This window comes from Bufo gargarizans, chromosome 3, assembly GCF_014858855.1.
Source record: "Bufo gargarizans isolate SCDJY-AF-19 chromosome 3, ASM1485885v1, whole genome shotgun sequence".
NCBI classification, from domain to species: Eukaryota; Metazoa; Chordata; class Amphibia; order Anura; family Bufonidae; genus Bufo; species Bufo gargarizans.
The window spans coordinates 101,653,631-101,679,884 of record NC_058082.1 but is presented as its reverse complement, the minus strand read 5'-3'; the positions used below and the strand labels follow the sequence as shown (position 1 = coordinate 101,679,884).

Below are 26,254 nucleotides of genomic sequence, written 5' to 3'. Positions count from 1 at the left end.
CCCTGTCACACCCCCATTTGCCAATAAAGAAATGTATACATGACCTACTGAGGACTGCAGCATAACGCAAACCGGACGGATCCGTTATGCAGGCCCTAGACTTCTATTATGACAGAATGAATAATTGAATGCCTATAAAGGCATTCAGTTATACATTCAGTCATGGAATTGCATTATGGTCTGTGGTAACGGAATCCATAATGCAATTCACCTTTTACCACCAAACGAAGCGTGAAGAAATTTAATATGAAATTTGCTCATCTCTAATTATGAACAGACTGGGGATGACTAATGCTGGCGGTTTTATTAGTGTTTTTGAGGTGACAGGTTCCCTTTAACAGCAATCAGTTCATGGGGGGGGGGGGGCACTGTCCCGAGTCCTCTAGGAGCCTACAGTACCGCCCACGCCCACAGGAAGTCTGCTTGCTGCTGCCCTCAGAAAGTCCCATACATGAAGTTCTGGAGCTGGAACATTTTCTACAGTCTCTATTAGCACTAGCGTAATTAGAAATAACTGGGCCCCACAGGAAATTTTTGAATTGCCCCCCTCCCAGCTGTCCAGCACCTCTGACCAGCAGAGACACTTGACTTCCCTAATACAGTCCAATTATTATCCAATAGACAAGTCATGGAAATATAGAACGTATACTGTACTAACCAGAAGACCTTTTATTCTTACCTTTACTGTCAAAATATACTACAGTATACATATATTTCCATGACTTGTCTTTTGAACGATAATTGGAATTTGGACTGTATTGGGGAAGAAGTCAAGTGTGTCTGCCGGTCAGAGGTGCCAAACAGCTAAGATGGGGGGGGGGGGGGGGGGGTGGCATTCAAAAATTGGCTGGGGGCCCACTGCCCAGTCATTTCTAGTTACGCCAGTGCTAAGAGAGACTGTTATTAGTACAGATTTCTCATTAATGATCCCGGTTGTAAAGATAGTAGGACTGCCCCAGCCACTGTGTGGATGGGCTGGCAGTGGCACAGGTCCAGACTGGCTGTGAGATGACTGTTTTGAGTGGCACTGGCGGGCGGGCAGGCAGCACAACTCTCTAAAGTTCTTCCATGCTGGGTGCGCACCTGCTGCCTGCACTGGCTGGGCCAATCAGCAGCAGGATCTTTGCACACTGCTAATGCCGATTGGCCCAGTATGTGAAGCAGTGCAGGCGCAGCAGACGCACCAGCCGAGGAAGTGCGGCTGGGTCCTAGGGAGCGCACAGTCAATGAGAAGTCAGACAGGAAGGGGGGTGTGCATTATTGGCAGCGCTGGGAGCCAATTATAAGTGGGCAGACCGCCTCTGAGCCTGCTGTGAGTGCAGTTGCAGGGGGCGGGGCCTTCCGAGCACTCCGGTGCCGCGGGCCCCATAGCAGTGGCGTATCCTGCCTCCATTTGCAGTACACCACTGATAGGATGGAATGGACATTGCACTGAAGACAAGGGAAACACTGACTGTACATGTACTGAGGGACAGTAAAAAGTCTACCACAATTGTGGCAAAAAGACAAATATGGCAACCATACCATATGCCCCATAATTTGCAACTTTTTAAGCTTCTTGCCACAAGAAAATAAGGCAGGACATCACGTGGGCTGCCACATTTGCTACAACTTCACCAGAAACCAGCAGAAATGATATCCAACGTCTGCACCAGCTATGATCTACTGTATAATGGGAAAGAAAGTACTGAAAGCATGTAGATAGATTCCAAGTCTCATGTACATGGCCTTATAAATCATAATGCTGAGGGATCCTGTCAGAGGGGAGGTCAGGATGGAAACACACTGCTACATGCAGAGAGTTTGTTGCATTGAACTCGCTCATGTGTCTCTGGCTTCAGTTAGTAGCTTCTGCGGAGTAAAAATCCAGGGCCAGATTTATCAATAGCTCAGGTCAGAATAATGGAGTGAAAAAGTCCCCCAAAAAGTCCCAAACGCTAAATCTGCGCACAGATTTGCGACTTTTCTGCTCTGCACTATGCTCGCCAGTTTTCTGAAAGTTGGCGTGTTTTCTTATGTAAATGAATCTCTAGACAGATTTACTATTGGGACTATTTAAAAAGTCGCAAAAAAGTTGCAATTTCAGTGAGGACCATGCTTCTCTTATGAGACCACCATGAAACCACATTTATTACAGTCTTAAAGGGCCGATCATAAATCTGACTTGGCTAAAACTGACTTTAGCCATATGTGAAAGTGGAGTGAGCTGTCAGTCATGATAAATCTGGCCCCCAGTGTTGTTCCTGTAGGAACTAGCAAAAGTAGTTGCTAATGCAAAGTAGTGTACAACACCTCAGAAAAATTGCTAGGCCAATAGAAGCACAATACCACGGAGGATTTGGAGTCTGAGCCGAGAGGCCACCTAGTCCGTGCATCCCGAAATAATCTATGACCTCTAAAAGACAAGTCTAAGACAGACCAGCCTGCAAAAAATATTGGGAATCATTTACTACGTTTCATGCCTCCATCATAAAAGTGTCACACTACGCCATTTTGCAACTTTTTTAAATGCCCATGCAACACTTGTCTCATGGGTGTTTTTATGTCACGTTCTACACAGGATGTTGGAGTGGTAGAGGTTGGACCAGGGCCCTAGCAAACTTGCACTGTAAAAGAAAAAAAAAAAGTTAAGGATCCCTTTTGCGTGAGAAACTGCACAGATGGTTGTGATGTAACCATAAGCTTGTTACACCACATGAATCAAGAAAAAGCCATCTTAAGTTTTAACTGCATCCACAATTCCACCCACCACCCTTGAGAGGAGAGCATACCACTGACAAAAATATAAAAATTCTGTAAGGAAATATGGCCACTAGGTACACAAGACATTAGGCATATTGACAAGTCTGAAATATCACAACATTTTTTAAAATGTATGTTTATTAGATTTATAAAAGCATATCACCAACATTAAAACGACTTAAAACCAGCAAGTCTTGAGATCTAAAACGCTTCAGAACATGCAATGTTGCCAATCCTCATGTGACCAAGAAGCCTAAAAGAAAATAGTAATAGAAATATAAATAGTAATACAGTGTACAAAATCAGGACCATTTTAGACCCACAGCAAGAGATCTGATGAATAAAAATAAAAAACTGGATCAACTTTCTTTAGGCCCCTTTAAGATGAGCAGGTGTCACGCTCCGGACTCAGCACAGCACCCACCCTGAACTTCCAGCACTGCCAGGGTCGCATAGCATATATTGATTTAAGATGCTATTTAACCCTTACAGTTCTGGAAGATATTGGATAGCTGACAGCATTATGTCAGTGTTATCTAATCAATTCCAGAGCTGTAAGGGTTACATAGCATCATAAACTAATATAATGCTACGCGACCCCAGCAGTGCGGCGTGACACTCGCTTGTCTGAACGTAGACTTAGGGAAAGTTTCCTCCTGTCTGTTGTGCAACAATGAGATTCTCCTTTTGATCCCAGAAGTGTGGATTTCCAGAGGAAGCAAATATGTCCCATTCAAAAATTAAAAAAGCCTAGTAGAATAGGTGATAAATGTACAAAAGCTGGGGGTCTGACCAATGGTCCATTAAAAAGGGGTTATCCCTGGAAAAATACTTCTCACCTAGTCACAGCATAGGTAATAAAGATCACCTCTGGGATTTCCCATAATCAGGAGAATGTGGGGTTCCTAGAGTCCCCTCTCTGAATATAGTACGTCTGCCCACTTCTACGAGACACAGGGAGTGCCAGTTACTCTGCTCCAGAAGAGAACAGAGCAGTGGACAGGTGCACTGGAGCTCCGTTGAAGGAGGAGACTGTGGGACCCCACATTCCCAGAACATGGGGTGGGAATGTCCCAGTGGTCATGCCACCTATCAGATATTTATGTCACTTCACTTATTCTAAGGCTAGGTATCAATAATGTGTGTGTGACAATGTTACAATTGCATTTCACCGATTCTGGGCTAATATATATATTATATATACACACATACATACATACACACACACACACACATCTACAGCTGTTTATTAAAATATATTCAACAGTTTTTCCTCTACAGCTTCAACTTTCAGTGCAGACTACCATCTTTCACACCGAATCTGGCAGAGGTCAGGCAGCTGCTCTGATGACTTGCTCTGTATCCCTCATCTCCAAACTCCTGATCGCTCAAACACGCATAAAAAAAAAAAAATTCAAACTGAAAGTTTAGCCGTAATGAGTGCTTAAGAGCTGTCAGGAAGACAGATCGAGCCATCAGAGCAGCTCCCTCAACTCTGGAGTCAATATAGAACAGAAAGCAGAAGCCTGTAGATGCACTGAATGTGAAAGCTGTAGAGAAAAATTGAAAAGTCATTAAAATGAGCAAAATGCTCCATAGTCTTTCATTAAAATTAAATCTGGTCTGAAAATTGGTTTTCTAAACTCCACATTACAGTGGGCAGTAATCAGGAAAGAGGAAGTGTTTTTAATACACAGTTAAGGTGTCTGAGCACAACCTTCAAGGTAATTTGGGCAAGTAGGGTACTTTGTTTAGAGCACCCACATTTCATTGAGGGAACAGTGATTTCAATAGGTGTAATGCTTAAAAGGGTTATCCAAGACTTTAAATACCCTCAGGATAGGTCATCAGTATATGATCGGTGGGGGTCCAACACCTGGGACCCACTGTTCAGCTGTAGAAGGCACCAGTGCTCCTGTGCACCGCAGCCTTCTTTGTGCTCACCAAGCACTGCACCGTACATAGTATAGCGGCTGTGCTTGGTATCACACTTAGTCCCATTCACTTCTAGGGGGGCTGAGCTGCATCTAGGCCATGTGACTGATGAACCTGTCATCACTGGCCTAGGAAAAGCCAGGCGACTGCTGTAGTTTCGCTACTGCAAGAAGCCACCTTCTTAACAGCTGATCGGCAGGGTCTGTGGGTGTCAGACCCCCCACTGATCAGATACTAATGACCTATCCATTAGTATCGTAAAACCTTTAATTTTTGCCGTGGTAGCACTGCAAGAACACTGAACATTTGCTGCCATCAGGGGCTTTCTAGCAAAAGTTGTAAAATGAAAAGCTAACTTTTCTAATGGAACCATTTTCCATCATTGGATAAAAACGACATACTTCTCCTCAAAGTCCAGAACAGAACCTAAAAGCTTCTTCCAAAAACAGTACCAACTATTCATTGGATAAAAAAAAAACTTCAGGTTCACGAGAGGCAAAGCACTTGAACATCTCCATTTCCTAGAATATAATCAGAATCTGCTGGTATTCCATTACTGCCCTCTGTTGCTCACAAAGCCTGGCCAACATGTGGAACGTCAAGTCCCAGCACGTGCTCATGTCACAGTCAGTGAGATGGCAATTTCAAGCGCTGCTGCAGTGTTGACAGACCGGCTGAAGCAGTCGACTTGCGGAAATGTGCACACACATGGAACCTTCACAAGGAACTCAGCCAAACTGGGGTAGGTTTTGAGAAACCACTGAACCACAAGGTTAAACATGTGGGCTAGGCATGGAATGTGTGAGCTTGCCGAGCTCCAAAGCCGCCACCAAGTTACAGCCATTATCAGACAACCATGCCTGGTTGTAGGTTGAGTGGCGAGAGCCACAGCTCAGTCTGGTCTCTTGTCCCCTGCCACAGTTCTGCAGCAGTGTGCCGTTTGTCCCCCAAGCATATCAGCTTCAGCACAGCCTGTTTCTGCTTCCCCACTGCAGTGCTACACTGCTTCCAGCTACTGACTGACTGATGACTGACTGGTGCTGCACGCAGATAATTTGGAGGTGGAAGTGGAGGCGGAGAAGTGGGGGTTGGAGCCACCAACGTAGGTGCTGGACGAAACCCTGAACATAGGGCCAGCAATCCTTGGCGTCAGTAGCACCTGTGCCATCCCAGTGTACGACTCGCTCCCGGTCTCCACAACCTTCACCCAGGGTGCAGTCAGGGAAATATAGCATCCCTGGCCAAATGCACTTGTCCATGTGTTCATGGTTAAGTGGACCTTCCCAGTAACTGTGTTAGTCAGGGCACGTGTGATGTTACGGGACGCATGTTGGTGTAAGGGGGGGCACAACACACCGTGAAAAATAGTGGCGGCTGGGAACTGTAACAAGGGATGGCCGCCGACATCAGGCTGCGGAAGGCCTCAGTGTCCACAAGCCTAAATAGCAACATTTCCAGGGCCAGTCATTTGGAAAGTTGCGCATTTAGTGCTATGGCCTGTGGGTGGGTGACTGGGTATTTGCACTTGCGTTCAAATGCCTGGGGTAAGGACATTTGTATGCTGCACTCGGACACTGAAGTGGATGTGGACAGGTGCAGGCCCGGATGCCTCCCACCCTTTGACAGGGAATTGACCAGCATGCAACACAGAGGAAGAGGAGGCAGTGGTGTGACCCGTAGACCGATTGTGGACCCAGAGGTTTCTTCCTCCTTATTACGGTGCTTGGATGCCATGTGGTGGATCATGCTGGTGGTGCTGGTGAGGTTGCTAGTGTTCACGCCCCAGCTCATTTTTGTATGGGACAGGTTGCAAACTACTATTCTTTTTACTCGTCCTCACTTTCCTCCAAAAAAGCGCCATACTGTGGAACATCTACCCCTTGGCAAGGGAGATTTCCGCAAGGGGTTGCTCTGTTGAACAGTTCCAGGCCTGTTTTGTGTGGCCCACTTTCTCCCTTTTGGCACCCCACTGCCTCTTCCAGCCTGTTGTGGTGCTGCAAATCCCTCCCCCTTTTTACTGTTAAACACTGAACTTTACGTAGAGCGTATGGACCACAAAAACAACCGGTCGTGGGCAAAGTTTTCGGTTACGGCAGTGTTCAATTTATTCGTAGGACAACGCATTTCGGGGTGCTAAAGTTCCCAGGTTGGGTCAGTGACCTAATCATCCACCACCTCCTCTTTCACTTTCTCACTCTGATCATCCTCCTGATTTGTTGACCTAACCATAACCTCAACCTCAGTGATTGCCAACCGTCTCATTCTCTTCAACCTCTTGAGACAGTAATTGCGGTTAAATCATTGGCAACTGTCATCATCCACCTCATTAAACCATAATTGCTGTTCCCCACTGTCATGTTCTTGTGACTGTGGATGCTCAAGAGTTTGGGAATCAGGGCACAAGATCTCATGTCACTCTTAAAGCATACTTGGCGAGAGGGCCAAAATCAAGTAATGGCGATAGAGGTCCTCGGAATATGCGAGTGTGGGATCACTTGTTTGGCCAGACTGTAAATGGTAGGAGGAAGGAGGATCAGGGTGAGGATTGTGTTAACCAGACTCCTGGCTACTGAGGTTGGACTTTGTGGAAGACAAGGTGGTGCTTAACTGAATGGATGCATTATCTGCTGCAATCCAACCGACCACCTGCTCGCACTGTGCTGACTTAGAGTGGTGTCCTGTGCTTCCCTGCAAACTGGGACATGAATCTAGGCATCTTGGAGGATTGTTTTTCTTGTGCTCTGGCAGCAGGCACATTTTCTCCACTTCCCGTCCCTTACTGCTCACCTTCACTTTAAATGCGATACTTTCAAGCATATATGTTGCACTTACAGTAGCGTTGGATTTGGAAGTGTATGCGCAAAAAAAAGAAATTTACTAAAAAGGTATTTGTGACGAGGAAACGTTACACAGGACAAGTACCACAGGTAATGTCACTGTTTGCAGTGTATATGGAAAAAGTGCACTGGATGTCACTGATATTTTAGGGATGTGCACACTTTAAATAGGAGATGTGGTGCAGATAATTTAACTGTCCACAGCAGCCTATTACACGGTATTTAGCGCAGGATGTGCTAAAAATATATATTGCTGCAGTCACACACAAATCCTTAAAAAGGACTTTTGGGTCTCTGAAAAGTTTTTGTATAAAAATCTTCCTATTACACTCCCTACACTGTCTGTCCCTTCCTATGCACAGCTCTCCCAACCTGAGCAATTTAGCACAGGTTGCGCTACAAACATTAACAAAATTGTGTGTATTTGGTGGCTCTCCAATTGGGCACAATAAAATGTGTGCACACTTCACTGGACTCACCCGTCCCAAGAAAAGCAAAGTAAAATTGATATTGGGGGGGGGGGGGGGGGGCACTTACTAAATGGGAATCAAATAAAACTGCATAAATACATAAATATATCCACATAAAACAATAATAAAACAATGATAAAATATATTCACACAGCAATATCAAACACCAGACAAAGTGCAAATGTCTCATCTGTCCACAATCTCCATATACATATGCTGCCTGATTGCACAAGCCCACTATACATTGCACAAACCTGCTAGATAGGATCCAGACAAAAGACAATAGTGCAACTGATTACAACCCGGTGGGGTCTTCTGCTGTTGTAGCCGACCTTTCTTTCCCATTCTGACATTCAGGAGATTGTCTTGACCAGGACCACAACCCTACATGCATTGAAGCAACTGCCATGTGATTGGTTGACTAGATAATCGCATTAATGAGAAATAGAACAGGTGTTCCTAATAATTCTTTAGGCGAGTGTATATTGCACAAACCTGCTATGTCCCATAATGTTATGGTAGACAGAATCCAGATGAAAGGACAATAGGTGGATAGCAGCAGGTAGTTAGTAGCAGGATCGTATTACTATATTTGGTTTAGGATATAGTCCCCTTCGATCCAGGTACACTATTTTTTAGACAGTACTATAATGGTACATTGCCGAGTTCTTCGGCTGTCCTTGACGGCGAGGGTAAAGCTGAACTGAACTCTGCCGAATACCGCCGTGTGCCCAGCATAGAGATGCTCGTGCTGAACTTGTATTCGGCCGAGCATGCTCGCTAAACACTAGTCTCCATCACTCCACGGCCGTCTCTTATCCCTGCTACAGCCAATTGCCACCACAGGTTGTCATCTCTAAAGTCTTATAATGTTAAATAACCCCTTTAAAGAGGTTCTCTAGTCATTTCTTCTCATCTGTATTTAGTAATAACTTGTGGAAGATGTTTTACCTGCTACTAACCAGTACTTCACTCCACTTTCCAGCTCCTGACCAGATGTGGCCACTTTCTGTTCAGCTGCATTACGGACAAGTACTATGTAAAACATCTTTTTGCCACAGGTTATTCCTAAATATAGAGAAGTAGTGGCCAGACAACCCCTTTAAGCTTTTGGCAGTTACATAAACAAACATTCAATGATTTAGAAAACAAAAAATAAATTTAAAAAAAATATATCGTACTTATTTCCAGGGCCCAAAGCTACTTCCAGTGCCGATTAGCTTTAGTATTACTGCCCAGCCTGTATGAAATAAAGGTAGTACATAATTATATTTTAATTCCAGGTAAACCCACAAAATACACTAATTGTTTGCCAACATGGGGGTGTGTGAAGGTAATTTCTCATTTAAATTGTGCCAGTTCTGACATTTTTTTAATCTATATATTTTTTTTTTTTACACATTTTGTAATTTTATGCCAGTATGACATAGCAAGCCGTGTTAATTAAATGAATGGCAGATTTATAAAACACACATACAATCTTAAGCCAAGTTAGGGGGGGGGGGGGGGGGGGTGTACTGGAGTAGTTTCTCTAGACAAAAGTTGTTAAAAATGTCCCCAAGTTTATAAAAAGTAATTTTTTATGTAGATTTACGGTCAGCTCAGTACTATGACAAAATGGGTTAGGGGATTGTTTTATAGGATTTTTTTGCTAGAAGGCCACATTCACACGTCCAAGTGCCAGCAGTGCATGTGCTGCGTACTGCAAATTGCAATGCACAGGCACAGACAGTGTGCAGGACACAGACCCATTCACTTGAATGGGGTCTGCACTGCAAAAAAGTAGTTTGTGCACCATTTTAAGATTGAGGCACACAAAATGTAATCCAATGCCGGCATGCCAGTACTTCACTCCTTTAATTTCATTTTGTATACCATCATAATACAAGTGTATGGCCAGCAGAATGTAACCCTCGGGGCTGGCCATACACTTATGCGGCATGCCGACATTGAATTACATGATTGATTCCATTGTCACAGAATCTATTACATAATTCACTTAAAGGGAACTAGTCACCGGGATTTTGTGTATAGAGCGGAGGACATGGGTTGCTAGATTGCCACTAACACATCCACAATACCCATAGCTCTGTGTGCTTTTATTGTGTAACAATTTGATACATATGCAAATTAACCTGAGATGAGTCCAGCGTGAAGGAGCCCAGCACCGCCCCGCATCCTGAGAATCTCATCCTTGCTCCCTGATGTCAGAAAGCTAGAGCGCCGTAATCTCGCGATCCATGAGCTAGCGCCTGCGTAGTGTCGTCATAGTGTTCTTTCCCTGTGCTGGCATCAGCCTCAGGGAAGGAACTACGCATGTGCTAGCTCGCATATCGCGAGATTACGGCACTCTAGCTTTCTGACGTCTGGGAGCAAGGTGGACCTTGAGGATGCGGGGCGGTGCTGGGCTCATCTCAGGTTAATTTGCATATGTATCAAATTTTTTATTTTTTTTTTACACAATAAAAGCACACAGCTATGGGGACTGGGTATTGCAGATGTGCTAGCAGCCATCTAGCAACACATGTCTGTACAGGGCCGGTTCTATTATAAGGCAGCCTAAGCGGCTGCTTGAGGGCGCAGAGAAGGGGGGCGGCAAACAATTAACTTGCTAACAACTTACACTTGCCCTGCTGAGCCTGTGTGCCGAGCAGCCCGTCCGCCCTCACCGTCTGTCACAGAGCGGTACGCAGCTGACAGGCTGAGGCAGCAGCTGCAGCAACAGACACTGAGCATGTCTTTCAGATAAGTTTCTCCTGGGATTCGAACTCTCTACCTTTCACATTAGAGGCAAGGCATTTACCCACAGAGCTATGAGAGCTGTATAACCAGTTACCAAAAAAAAATAATATAAAATAATATAAGACTTCTACTGTAGATAACTTTGATACCTAGTGTACATACACATGACAGCTGCCCCAGCAGACTGTATGGATGTAGCAGGCTGGGTGTGTTGGGGCAACTGTCATGTGTATGGTTGTACACTAGGTATCAAAGTAATCTACAGTATAAGTTTAAGTAACTGGCTATACAGCTTTTATAGCTGTGTGGGTAAGTGATTTGCCTTTAATACAGAAGGTCATGGGTTCAAGTCCCATCAAACTTTTCTGAAAGACGGGCTAAATAAGAACAAGAGCACCAAATCTTCAACACTAGAGGCTGGTGGGAACACAGGAAGAGGCCTGCATCGCTGACATGGAAGTAAGTTTTTTTTTTTTAAATAGCGGACTGTTACTTTACTGCCACGGGGGGGCGCCATAAAACAGGCACATGGAGGGGGGAGGAGAGAGGCACTTGATACTGGCACATTAGGGGGCAGGGAAGAGGATGGCACTATGATATTGGCACGGGGGGGGGGGCACCAAAATGTAGATTTGCTTGTGTTAAAACCTGAACCTGCAAAAAAGGAGGTAGGTTCTCAACTCCCGTGTACATGAGGCCCAGCACTGTCGCATGTATGGAGTTTTACATTTACTTCTCTGCAGTACAAACCTTGGCCATTCTTCATCATTTTGATAGACAGGTTCCTGATTGTTGGCTTCTCTAGAGCCACCTTTAAAAAGAAACAGAAAAAAATAAAATAGATAGGAGAGTGTAGTTGGGGCCTAGTAATACAGTAGTACATATGCCTGTAAGATTCATTGGGTCTTGGTTTAAAGGTCAGATGTGTTGTGTGGTAGTGCAGAGTACCTTACTGGCTTTACTTCCCACAGCTGATCTACCATACCCTCTATAAGACCACTGCATTAGCTTTCACCATATAATACTCATTGCTATCACTGTATGGTATCCACTCTATTATATTTAAAGGTGTTTGATATAATACAAATCTTAAGAAACTCTTCAAATAGTCTAAAATGTAATTTCACTGTCCCTTCAAGAAAATTGAAGGGGTTCTATACCAAAAATACTAGTACACATACTTGTGTAGTAGCGTGAAGAATGGCCTTTTGACACTTCAGGTTTCCAGTCACTTTTAGGTTCCCAACTTGTAGCTCTAAAACAAATTAACCAGGTGATTAAAACTAGGGGGAAAAAAAACAAAAAAAACACTTAGGCCATCAATATCAGATCAGCTGTTCCAGACTCATACCTTATTCACACGTCTGTGTTTTGGTCAGCAATTCCCATCAGTTATTTTGAGCCAAAACCAGAATTGGAGCCTCCACAGAGATAAGGTATAAGAGAAAGATCTACACCTGCTCCGTTTAGAGCCACACCTGGTTTTGGCTGACGATCACGATTAAAATCATTGACGTGTGAATGAAGTCCAACTCTGTCCACTTTAGTAGACAGCGCTTGTTACTGCACGGCTGCCCCCACTTAAAGGGTTATCCCTTATAATGCCCCAGCCCCACACACTGGTCATACTTATCCCACTCCCCGACACCCACGTGACTTCTGATGTGCGCACACCTGTGGCACAGATCAAAAACATCTGGCGACGGCAGGATGAGGGAGCTGGGGAAGTTCAGACAATAGCAGGCCGCGACTAGGACGAGCCTCTAGCAATGCGGGTGATGCTAGGGAGGCTCGTTCCTGTCGTGGCCCGCTATTGGCTGCCCTACCCCATTGTCCCGATCTTTTGACCCACACAACAGGGAGTTGCAGAGGTGGCTATGCACACATCAGAAGCGAAACAGGTGCTGGGGAGTGGGGTAAGTGACTAGTATGAGGGGCCTGGGCATTAGGGGGAGAATTATAGGGGGTTGGATAACCCCTTTAAGGCTGTATTAGACCTAGTGATGTAGTACATAGTCGGAAGAAAAACATTGCTTCCCACCAAAATCGCCTGATTGTTAGTGGAGGAGAGTGCTGCCATTACATGCTCCAGGGCAATACACCGACCCATTGTCTGCCAGCAGCAGATTGTGATTAGACAGCATGATCCACCATCAGGAAACAATGATTTTTAAGCATGCATATAAAATTGCTATTGCCTGATTAACAAGTGTTTGCTTGTCCATCGGGTAAATCGGCAGCACTTTTAGGGCTGGATTACACTGCCAGATTATCATTGAGCATTTCTATTAACGCTAGATAGTGACGATCTGACCAAGTATCAGCCAGTGTAATACAGTCCTCAAAAGCGGTTATTTTGCTTTAGCAAATAGCATTTATGTAGATAAAAAGTTAATACAAGTCACTTAGCCATATTGCTACCTTTGTTGACTTGATTCATATTTCCATCACATACACTGCTCGTTTCCATGGTTACAACCACCCTGCAATCCATCAGTGGTGGTCGTGCTTACACACTATAGGAAACACTTAGTGTTTTTTCCTATAGTGTGCAAGCACACAAGGAATCAGGCCAGCAAAGGAAGAAATATTGATAATCACAATACATTAGTAAGTGTCGCATTTACAATCACAAAATTTGGCACACAAGTACATCAGATGACCTGGAAGGTTTAGACTTGTCTCAACTCTAGCACGTACAGTTCCTGAGATTCCCAAAAAATGCATTAGCCATTAGAAGCCTGGTCACATGACCCTCAGCCAATAGAAGCTCGCAGGCCCTTAGTCTCCACATACAGTTTTACACCAGGTTTCCACAACAACCCAGCCATTTTTCTGCAGTAGGTCAGCTTTAAAAGGAAATCTGTCACCACAATAAATAGCCATTGAAGTAAAGCCATAGCCTATGAGCACTTAGTACCTTATTTCCAGATGTGCCTTTGTTCCAGCAACAGATATTTTTATTCTCTGAAAATAGTTTGGTATGCAAATGAGCCAGTTAGGTGCCCAGAGGGCGTCACTCTTGCAGAAAGGAGCCCAGGCACGCCTCCTGCCACAATGTGTCCACCCACCCCTCCTACATCACATAGAAGCCATAACTCTGCCCCCCTTTCCCCTGCTCCCAGCATGAGGGCAGGCTTGGGTACTAGCAGGAGGCATGAATGGGCTCCATCCTGTGACGCCCTCTGGGCACCTTACTGACTCATTTGCATACCAAATAAACTGGATTTTCAGAAGATTTAACCCCTTAAGGACTCCGCCCCATTTCACCTTAAGGCCTCTTTCACACGACAGTATGTCCATTTCAGTGTTTTGCGGTCCGTTTTTCACGGATCCGTTGTTCCGTTTTTTGCTTCCGTTGTGGTTCCGTTTCCGTTCCGTTGTTCCGTTCCGTTTTTCCGTATGGCAAATACAGTATACAGTAATTTCATATAAAAAATTGGGCTGGGCATAACATTTTCAATAGATGGTTCCGCAAAAAACGGAACGGATACGGAAGACATACGGATGCATTTCCGTATGCATTCCGTTTTTTTGCAGACCCATAGACTTTAATGGAGCCACGGAACGTGATTTGCGGCCAAATATAGGACATGTTCTATCTTTAAACGGAACGGAAAAACGGAAATACGGAAACGGAATGCACACGGAGTACATTCCGTTTTTTTTGCGGAACCATTGAAATGAATGGTTCCGTATACGGACCGTATACGGACCGCAAAAAACGGCCCGCAAAACGGAAAAAAAAAAACGGTCGTGTGAAAGAGGCCCAAGTGTCACTTTAGGTGCTCATAACTTTAAAACACTGACTTATCCAGGCCATTCTGAGATTGTTTTTCATCACATATTGTACTTCATGACACTGGTAAAATGAAGTAAAAAATAATTTTTTTTGCATAATAAAATACATAATTTACCAAAAATTTAGAAAAATTTGCAAATTAAGTTTCTCTACTTCTGTAATACATAATACCCCCAAAAATTGTGATGACTTAACATTCCCCATATGTCTACTTCATGTTTGAATTATTTTGGGAATGACATTTTATTTTTTGGGGATGTTACAAGGCTTAGAAGTTTAGAAGCAAATCTTGAAATGTTTCTGAAATGTACAAAAACCCATTTTTTAGGGACCACTATAGGTCTGAAGTCACTTTGCGAGGCTTACATAATAGAAACCGCCCAAAATGACCCCATTCTATAAACTACACCCCTCAAGGTATTCAAAACTGATTTTACAAACTTTGTTAACCCTTTAGGTGTTCCACAAGAGTTATTGGCAAATGGGAATGAAATTTGATAATTTCATTTTTTTTGCCTAATTTTCCATTTTTTCCACTAACAAAGCAAGGGTTAACAGCTAAACAAGACTATCTTTATGGCCCCGATTCTGTAGTTTACAGAAACACCCCATATGTGGTCGTAAACTGCTGTACGGGCACACAGCAGGGCGCAGAAGGAAAGGAATGCCATACGGTTTTTGGAAGGCAGATTTTGCGGGACTGTTTTTTTGACACCATGTCCCATTTGAAGCCCCCCTGATGCACCCCTAGAGTAGAAACTCCAAAAAAGTGACCCCCATTTTAGAAATTACAGAATAGGGTGGCAGTATTGTTGGTAATAGTTTAGGGTACATATGATTTTTGGTTGCTCTATATTACACTTTGTGTGGCAAGGTAACAATAGCTTTTTTGGCACTTTTTTGTTATTTACAACATCATTCATCTGACAGGTTAGATCATGTGGTAATGTTATAGAGCAGGTTGTCATGGCAATAAAATAAAATTGTATACATATTAGGTATTTATGGAAGTTTTATACAATAACTTCATTTTTAAAACCCAAAAAAATGTTTGTGTCTCCATAGTCTGATTCCAGAGGGGAAACAAACCAGGCTGGTGTAGTGAGCTGCATCTATATTTTGTTATATAAGGAGATATATAACGCGAGTTTGACCGCGACGCGTGGTTGATTTAAGTGTGGTTGCATAAGTGTGTGACTTAAGATTAAGTGACTTTAGATTCAGGGACTTCAGTGGGGGACTGTAATTATCCAGTTTCTTAGTACTACATTATATTGTATTTTTTGCTTTGCTGGTGTAATCCCCATTTAGTATGTGTTGCACAATTGACAACGCAGTCCAGTGCACATCTTGCATGATGTATGCAGTCCTGGAACAGGAGTTCAAGGGTGCATATCTTTGTTCAAGATGTGAGCAAATTACCCGTTTGGAATCGCTAATCGAGTCTCTAAATGGACAAATTGCAACACTGAGAGGCATTGACAATTTGCAAAAAAGAGTTTGCTTCTCACCGAGCAAGCACTCTTTGGGGTAGATGAGGGGGAGGGTGACAGAGAGGAGGCTGAGGAAAGTGAGGTAGCTAGCTGGGTAACATTAAGAAAGCGGGGTAGAGGGAAGAGTGTCAGGGAGGCTAGCCCTGATCTGACACACCCCAACAAGTTTGCACGTTTGGCAGATGAGGGGGATGTCAGTCCAGGGATGGCACTGCTGCAGCCAGACACTTCCTCTGCCAGTCAGGGGAATGTCAGCTCCGGTAAGCAGGGGCCCAGGAGAGCAGGGCAGGCCAGACAGGTGCTGGTAGTGGGAGACTCAATTATTAGGGGAACAGATAGGGAAATCTGTCACAAAGACCGTGATCGCCGAACAGTGTGCTGTCTTCCTGGCGCTAGAGTTCGACACATCGCGGATCGGGTTGACAGATTACTGGGAGGGGCTGGAGAAGATCCAGCGGTCATGGTCCATATCGGAACCAATGACAAAGTTAGGGGTAGGTGGAGAGTCCTTAAAAATGATTACAGGGATTTAGGTCAAAAGCTGAGGGCAAGGACCTCAAAGGTAGTATTTTCCGAAATACTACCTGTACCACGGGCCACACAAGAGAGGCAGCGGGAGATTAGGGAAATTAACAAGTGGCTCAAAAACTGGTGTAGGACGGAGGGGTTTGGGTTCCTGGAGAACTGGGCCGACTTCTCTATCGGCTACAGGCTCTATCGTAGGGACGGGCTGCACCTCAATGGGGAAAGGGGCAGCTGTGTTGGGGAAGAAGATGGCTAGAAGGTTGGAGGAGTGTTTAAACTAGGGACTGGGGGGGAGGGTAATTATGTTATAGAATGGGAAGATAGTGCAGATAGAGACCGGGGGCAAGGTAGTGAGACTGGGGGAGGAATGGAAGGAGGGACTAGAAAAGTTCAGAAGGAAAGGTGTAGAGTAAAAAAGATACATAAACCTCTCAAATGTATGTATACTAATGCCAGAAGCCTGACTAATAAAACTAGTGAACTGGAATTAGTGATGTGTGAGGAGGACTATGACATAGTGGGAATAACTGAGACATGGCTGGATGATAGCTATGACTGGGCAGTTAATGTACAGGGTTACAGCCTGTTTAGAAAGGATCGTCAAAACCGGAGAGGGGGAGGGGTCTGCCTTTATGTAAAGTCCTGTCTAAAGCCCACACTCCGTGAAGATATAAGTGAGGGACATGAACATGTGGAGTCACTGTGGGTAGAGATACATGGCGATAAAAACAATAATAAATTACTAATAGGAGTTTACTATAAACCACCTAATATACCAGAGTCCACAGAAAATCTACTACTAAACGAGATAGACGAGGCGGCAAATCATAATGAGGTGGTTATTATGGGGGACTTTAACTACCCAGATATAGACTGGGAAACTGAAACTTGTGTATCTCATAAAGGAAACAGGTTCTTGGCAATAACCAAAGACAATTACCTCTCCCAACTGGTTCAGGACCCGACTAGAGGGATGGCCATACTGGACTTAGTATTAACCAATAGGCCTGACAGAACAACAGACGTGCAGGTCGGGGGACACCTGGGAAATAGTGACCACAAAGTAATAACCTTCCAATTATCATTCAAGAGAGCGTTTGTACAGGGAGGAATAAAAATACCAAACTTCAAAAAAGCAAAATTTAGCCAACTAAGAGAGGCCATAGGCCTAACTAACTGGGATAAAGTCCTCACAAATAAAAATACAGCCACAAAATGGGATATCTTTAAAAGCATCCTAAAATCTCATTGTGAGAGGTACATACCGTATGGGAATAAAAGGTTAAGGAACAAAAAGAAACCAATGTGGATAAACAGAACTGTAAAGAAAGCAATAAATGACAAAAAGAAAGCATATAAAAAACACTAAAACATGAAGGTAGCACGGAAGCATTGAAAAACTATAAGGAAAAAAAATAGAACATGTAAAAAACAAATAAAAGCAGCCAAACTAGAGACTGAGAGATTAATTGCCAAAGAGAGTAAAACTAACCCTAAAATGTTCAATTATATAAATGTTAAAAAGTATAAATCTGAAGGTGTCGGCCCGTTAAAGAGTAATGAGGGGGGAGTCGCAGAGAGCGACGAGGAGAAAGCAAAGCTGTTAAATATTTTTTTCTCCAATGTATTCACTGAGGAAAATAAACTGTCAGATGACATGCTGAATGTTGAAATAAATTCCCCATTAAAAGTGTCCTGTCTGACCCAGGAAGAAGTACATCAGCGACTTAAAAAGATTAAAATAGACAAATCGCCAGGACCGGATGGCATACACTCTCGTATCCTAAGGGAATTAAGTAATGTCATAGCCAGACCCTTATTTCTGATATTTGCAGATTCTATATTGACAGGGAATGTCCCACAGGATTGGCGCATGGCAAATGTGGTGCCAATATTCAAAAAGGGTCCAAAAACAGAGCCTGGAAACTATAGGCCGGTAAGTTTAACATCTGTTGTGGGTAAACTGTTTGAAGGTTTTCTGAGAGATGCTATGTTAGAGCATCTTAACGGAAATAAGCAAATAACGCCATATCAGCATGGCTTCGTGAGGGATCGATCATGTCAAACAAATTTAATCAGTTTCTATGAGGAGGTAAGTTCTAGACTTGACAGCGGCGAATCAATGGATGTCGTGCATCTTGACTTCTCCAAAGCATTTGACACTGTACCACATAAAAGGTTAGTATATAAAATGAGAATGCTCGGACTGGGAGAAAACGTCTGTAAGTGGGTAAGTAACTGGCTCAGTGATAGAAAACAGAGGGTGGTTATTAATGGTAAATACTCAGATTGGGTCACTGTCACTAGTGGAGTACCTCAGGGGTCAGTATTGGGCCCTATTCTCTTCAATATATTTATTAATGATCTTGTAGAAGGCTTGCATAGTAAAATATCAATTTTTGCAGATGACACTAAACTGTGTAAAGTAATTAACACTGAAGAGGATAATATACTACTACAGAGTGATCTGGATAGATTGGAGGCTTGGGCAGATAAGTGGCAGATGAGGTTTAACACTGACAAATGTAAAGTTATGCACATGGGAAGGAATAATGCAAGTCACCCGTACTTATTAAATGGTAAAACACTCGGTAACAGACATGGAAAAAGATCTAGGAATTTTAATAAACAGCAAACTAAGCTGCAAAAAACAGTGTCAGGCAGCTGCTGCCAAGGCAAATAAGATAATGGGTTGCATCAAAAGGGGCATAGATGCCCGTGATGAGAACATAGTCCTACCACTTTACAAATCATTAGTCAGACCACACATGGAGTACTGTGTACAGTTCTGGGCTCCAGTGAACAAAGCAGACATAGCAGAGCTGGAGAGGGTCCAGAGGAGGGCAACTAAGGTAATAACTGGAATGGGGCAACTACAGTACCCTGAAAGATTATCAAAATTAGGGTTATTCACTTTAGAAAAAAGACGACTGAGAGGAGATCTAATTAATATGTATAAATATATCAGGGGTCAGTACAGAGCTCTATCCCGTCATCTATTTATTCCCAGGACGGTGACTGTGACGAGGGGACATCCTATGCGTCTGGAGGAAAGAAGGTTTGTACACAAACATAGAAGAGGATTCTTTACGGTAAGAGCAGTGAGACTATGGAACTCTCTGCCTGAGGAGGTGGTGATGGTGTGTACAATAAAGGAATTCAAGAGGGGCCTGGATGTATTTCTGGAGCGTAATAATATTACAGGCTATAGCTACTAGAGAGATATCGTTGATCCAGGGATTATTCTGATTGCCTGATTGGAGTCGGGAAGGAATTTTTATTCCCCTAAAGTGAGGAAAATTGGCTTCTACCTCACAGGTTTTTTTTGCCTTCCTCTGGATCAACTTGCAGGATGACAGGTCGAACTGGATGGACAAATGTCTTTTTTTGGCCTTATGTACTATGTTAGTCTAAGAGCCATAGTTTTTTCATTTTTTGGGCGATTATCTTGAGTAGGGTCTCATTTTTTGCGGGATGAGATGACTGATTGGCACTATTTTGGGGTGCATATGACTGATCGCTTGCCATTACACTTTTTGTGACGCAAGATGACAAAAAATGGCTTTTACACCGTTTTTATTTTTATTTTTTTATGGTGGTCACCTGAGGGGTTAGGTCATGTGATATTTTTATAGAGCCAGTCGATACGGATGCGGCGATACCCAATATGTATACTTTATGCAAGTTTTACACAATTTCATTTTTGAAACAAACAAAAAAATCATGTTTTAGTGTTTCCATAGTCTAAGCCATAGTTTTTTCAGTTTTTGGGGAATTATCTTGGGTAGGGTATGATTTTTGCGGGATGAGATGATGGTTTGATTGGTACTATTTTGCCGTACATGCAACTTTTATTACCTTTTTTGGGAAGTAAGGTGGGCAAAATTTAAATTCTCATAGTTTTTATTTTTTTTATTTTTATGGCGTTCACCGTGCGGGAAAGTAACATGACTGTTTTATAGATCAGGTTGTTACGGACGCGGCGATACTTAATACGTGTAGTGTATTTAATTTTTTTATTTTTATTCAGTGATAAGTTATTTTTATCTTAACTTTCACTTTATTTTTTTAACCCAGACCCACTTGGTTCTTGAAGATCCAGTGGGTCTGATGTCTGTATAATACAGTACAATATATATTGTACTGTATTACTTACACTTTGTCTGAACAGATCTATGCCTTTAGCATAGATCTGTTCAGCACCATGGACAGCAGGGTGCCTGAGAAGGCGTCCTGTTGCCATGGGAACCTTCCCCATCTGCTCAGTAGTGGCCAGAACTGCGCAGACTGGGAAGGGTAAGGACAGGGGCTCCCTCCCTCTGTGACCCCATCCTGTCTGGGGGCTGCAAAGGCACAGCAGCCCGCCGATGGGAGAGGGAGGGAGCCCCTTGACCCTGACAGTTAACCTTTTCCATACCGTGGTCCGTACGGACCGCGGTATGGAAAGGGTTAAACGGCTGACATCTGCACAGATGTCAGCCGCTTATACCAGAGTGTCAGCAATGTGCTGACACTCTGGAATACCACTGTACACCAACGAATTTTCAAGGGGACCCCTTCAACCCCTTCTCCCTGCACCACCTGCCGGCATAAAATCGTGCAGGGGTGCAGGGGGGTTCAAAATCTTTATTTTAGGCACTCTAAAGTTTCTGATCCCTGCGGTTGTGACAGGATGCTGGCTAAATGATTTTAGCCGCATCCTGTTCAGATTAACCCCCAGGGCACCGCAATCACTATTTAAACTTAGGACGTACAGGTACGTCCTGAGTCCTTAAGGGGTTAAAATATATTGCTGAAAAAAGGCACATCTAGAAATAAGGTACTAAGTGCTATTAGGCTATGGCTATTCTCCAATAGCGATTATCCTGGTGACAGATTTCCTTTAACCACTTCCAGACCGGGCCATTTACCCCCTTCCTGACCAGACCTAATTTTGCAAATCTGACATGTGTCACTTTGTGGTAATAACTTTAGACCGCTTCTAGTTATCCAAGCCATTCAGAGATTGTTTTCTCGTGACAATGTACTTCACATTAATGGTAAATTTGAGTCAATGTTTTCCCTTTATGAAAATTCACTGTTTTCTAAATTTGAATCTCTGCTTTAAGACAGATAGTGATGCCTCAAAATATTAATTACCATTACCCATATGTCTACTTTAGGTTAGCATCATTTTGGTAATGCAATTTTATTTTTTTAGGACGTTAAAAGTTTTAGAATCAATTTTTGAACTTTGGAAATTTTCTTAAAGTTAACTTTAAGGACCAGTTCAGTTCTGAAGTCACTTTGTGGGGCTTACATAATAGAATGAACCCATAAAGGACCCCATTTTAGAAAACACCCCTCAAACTATTCAAAACTGCTTTTAGAAATGTTGTTAACCCTTTAGGTATTCTATAGGAATTCAAGCAAAATAAGGTGAAATTTTGAAATGTCACTTTTTTTGCAGATTTTTCCATTTTAATCACTTTTTCCTAGAACACATCAAGTGTTACAAAACAAACCTCAATATTTATTACCCAGAGTCTGCAGTTTAGGTTACTTTCACACTGGAGTTTCTGGGTCCACTTGTGAGAGCCTTGAAACTGATCTCACAAGCAGCCCAAAACTGATCAGTTTAGCCCCAATGCATTCTGAATAGATAAGGATCCGTTCAGAATGCATCAGTTTGGCTCCGTTCCACCTCCATTCCGCTCTGGAGGCAGACACCAAAACGCTGCTTGCAGAGTTTTGGTGTCTGCCTGGCCAAACGCCTGGCGATGCGGAGCCAAACTATGTAAGTCAATAGGGACGGATCCGTTTTCACCAACACAATATGGTGAAATTGAAAACAGATCTGTCCCCCATTGACTTTAAATGCAAGTCAGGACGGATCAGTTTGACTTACACTTAGACTTTTTTTTTTTAAAAGAGTAATGCAAACAGATCCGTTCTGAACAGATACCAGCTTTGCATTATAGGTGCGGATCAGTCTGCAGATACCAGACGGATCTGCACCTAAACGCAGGTGTGAAAGTAGCACATGTGTTTGGGCACACGGCAAGGCACAGAAGGCAATGGTTTTTGGAGGGCAGATTTTGCTGGAGTGGTCTTAGGGCACCATGTTGCATTTGGAGACCCTAAGGTATCCCCACAGTGAAAACCCCAAAAAAGTGACCACATTTTGTAAATTACACCACGCAAGGAATTGTTGAGGGGTGTAGTGAGCACTTCACTCAACAGGTGTTTCATTAGTGGCACTGGCAGGCAAGCACACTACTTGAGGGAAGGATGGAGCCAGGCTGTGCCAGTGTTGCAAAATTTTAACATTTTCCTACCCCCGCCACGTGACTTCCAGTTCGCACGCCCCTACGCGCATGGACACAGCGAGTGCACCCAACCGCGCATGCGCCCTCAGGGGTATGGAGATTTTGACGGTCTTTCTACTTGTGAAATCTCCATCCTGCCCTGTGCAGGGATGATAATAACATTTTAAGTTATTATCCTCCCTGCACATGGCGAGATGGAGATTTGACAAGTAGAAAGACCGTGAAATCTCCATACCCCTGAGGAGTGGGGTTTACACAAGGGGGGGGGGGGGGGGGGGGGGAAGCCCTGGGTGGAGGTCACAGTTAAGGGGACAGTCCGCTATGGAGGTCAGTGTTAAGGGGCGGGGGTTGTGGAGGTCACTGTTAAGGGGGCAGGTTATGGTTTAAATCACTGTTAAGGGAGGAGGGGAGTGTGGAGGCCACTATTAAAGGGGCAGCGGGGTACTGTGAGGTCTGTTAAGGGGGCAGGGTACTGTAGCAGTCACTGTTGAAGGATCAGTCGCTGTGGAGGTCTTGTTAAGGGGGCTGGGAATGGTGGAGGTCACAGTTAAGGGGACTGTAACCTATGGTCAGTGTTAAGGGGCAGGTGCTGTAGAGGTCCCATTTTTTGGAGACAGCACTACAGCACTGTGATGGGGTCAGTGTCAAGGGGGTGGGGTGCTGTAGAGGTCACTGTTCTAGTGGATACTGTCAATACCTTTTAACGACACAAACATTAAATGAAAGATGAAATATACCCGTGCGAAGCCGGGTCCTTCAGCTAGTTCATGATAAACGCCACTTGCTGAAATAAGACAACCCCTCTAAGCTCCATTCACTACACAATGGAGGAGAGGCTAGGTCTCATTACAGAGCTACTTGGGAACAGCTGATCCGCAGGGGTGCCGAGTGTCCGACTCCTGCCGACGAGATATTGATGGCCTATTCTGAAGATATAAAATTCCTGGAATATCCTCTTACCACACAGACAAGTCACACTGACCTTGGAGGAAGTTGCATTTGTACAGTGTCATGTGAGCTGTATGGCTGAGAGTTTCCAAATTCGTTTAAAACAAAAGGAGTAGAAGCAGAGGAATCTGTTATGGATAAAAGAAAATACTGTGTTATGACGTGAGGCCGTTTATAGTCAAATGTGGCCAGCATTTATAATCAGGGTACATACCATCCTCCCAGTTTTCTTCACATTGAGGGCTCTGCCAGTTTGAGACGCGCTCTGCTTTCTGTATTACTACATCGTCTGTCAATAAAAGGAGTCAAATTTGTGCAAGTAGTAAAATGTGGAGATAAAGGAACATATGGCTGAATTAAACATTTTATCCAGAATGAACAGGGATATCAACGTGTTGTAGGGACACAGATCACAAGGCCCAGACTTTCAGATGCTTGTGCTTAAAGGGGTTGTCTCACTTCAGCAAGTGGCATTAGAGGAAGTTAATACCAGACACTTACTAATGTATTGTGATTGTCCATATTGCCTCCTTTGCTGGCTGGACTAATTTTCCCATCACATTATACACGGCTCGTTTCCATGGTCACAACCACCATGCAGTCCATCAGCAGTGGTCACGCTTGCACACTATAGGAGAAAGCACTAGCCTATATGCACTCCCACAGTCCCATCCACCAGAGAGGCCAGTGCTTTCCTATGGTGTGCAAGCATGACCACCAATGGATTGCATGGTGGTCGTAACCATGGAAACAAGCAGTGTATAATATGATTTAAAAAAAAAAAAAATATATGAATCAAGCCAGCAAAGGAGGCAATATGGATAACAATACATTAGTGAGTGCTTTGTACTAAATTTACATGATAAATTCCACCTGCTTAAGTGAGACAACCCCTTAATTCTTGCTACTAATACAGAGGGAAGTAATGCCTTGCACTCCAGAATTCTGGGACTTTTTTGGGTTAATTGAAAAATACTATAAAAAATTTGCAACTTCTAGTATGTTTTGCTGTTCACTCCAGTTTTGATATGTGGGTTGGGAAGTGGGGGACGGTTAGCTACGTTTTACTCAGGTTTAGCACTTGTTTAACCCCAGTTTTGGGCCTTAAAGGGATTCTGTCACCACCATTGAGCATATACAACGGCTCATATGGCACCGCAGGTCTCCTAGAGGGCTTTCTAACCATACCTGTATATGCAATATAAATATATTTGTGCGCCCCAAATATGGTAATGAGAAAAAAACAAAAAAAAAAACACACACAACAAGGGGCAGTACCATTCATGGAGCCCAGCTGCACCTATTCTTAGTAAGCCCTAATCCTTTCCTCATCTTCATTGCAGATGTCACCTTGCCGCAGCAGTACAATTTGGGGCGGAGTCGCCATAGACCTTACAGGGAAATTTCTCAGTGAGCTGATGCCCGGGGGGCTGCCTGGGCCCTTTCCACAACCTCCCAGTGGAAGTTTTTTGGTATGTATTTTGTGCTGCTGTCAGTATATTGCGGTTGACTGTGGTATTTGGCTCTGTTGGGGTGGTATAATGTACCACAATACGGTATTGCTGGTCCTGCCTTCCATCAATTTGAACCCAACTACAAAATGTTGCCACTTAGTATTTTTCCAGGGCCACTTTAACTCCTTAAGGACACAGCCTTTTTTCACCTTAAGGACCAGGCCATTTTTCTGCAAATTTGACCAGTGTCACTTTAAGTGGTGATAACTTTAACCGCCTCCCGACCGCGGAACGCACGGATGCATCCGGGAGGCGGTCGATTCATTCCTCCTGGACGCATCCGTCCGTCATCTCGCGAGAGGCGAGATTTCCTGTGAACGTGCGCACACAGGCTGTTTTGATAACAGCGTCTAATATACCTGCTACCTGGTCCTCTGGTAGTCCCTTTTGCTTGGATTGACCAGAGGACACAGGTAGCTCAGTAAAGTACCACCAAACACCACTACACTACACCCCCCCTGTCACTTATTAACCCCTGATCACCCCATAGACTCCCTGATCACCCCCCTGTCATGCTCCATTCAGACATCCATATGATTTTTATGGATCCACGGATACATGGATTGGATCTGCAAAACACATACGGACGTCTGAATGGAGCCTTACAGGGGGGTGATCACCCATATAGACTCCGTGATCACCCCCCTGTCAGGCTCCATTTAGACATTTTTTTGGCCCAAGTTAGCGGAAATTATTTTTTTTTTCTTCTTACAAAGTCTCATATTCCACTAACTTGTGTCAAAAAAATAAAATCTTACATGAACTCACCATACCCCTCACGGAATCCAAATGCGTAAATTTTTTTTAGACATTTATATTCCAGACTTCACGCTTTAGGGCCCCTAAAATGCCAGGGCAGTATAAACACCCCACATGTGACCCCATTTCGGAAAGAAGATACCCCAAGGTATTCCGTGAGGGGCATGTCGAGTCCATGA

At 43.7% G+C, this 26,254-nt stretch overlaps 1 protein-coding gene across 1 annotated transcript in view; it reads right to left on the bottom strand.

Annotated features, from left to right (window-relative positions):
* Positions 1 to 2,862: 2,862 nt before the first annotated feature.
* LOC122932904 (protein D7-like) overlaps positions 2,863 to 26,254 on the bottom strand; it is a 43,602-nt gene continuing 20,210 nt past the window's right edge. Inside the window, exons 4-9 of the mRNA XM_044287575.1 lie at positions 24,017 to 24,091; positions 23,837 to 23,930; positions 11,908 to 11,981; positions 11,477 to 11,537; positions 9,166 to 9,224; positions 2,863 to 2,995 (exon numbers count right to left, since the gene is read on the bottom strand). Of these exons, the coding sequence (XP_044143510.1) occupies positions 9,185 to 9,224; positions 11,477 to 11,537; positions 11,908 to 11,981; positions 23,837 to 23,930; positions 24,017 to 24,091 (344 nt within the window). The 3' untranslated portion in view covers positions 2,863 to 2,995; positions 9,166 to 9,184. The remainder of the gene's footprint in view (positions 2,996 to 9,165; positions 9,225 to 11,476; positions 11,538 to 11,907; positions 11,982 to 23,836; positions 23,931 to 24,016; positions 24,092 to 26,254) is intronic.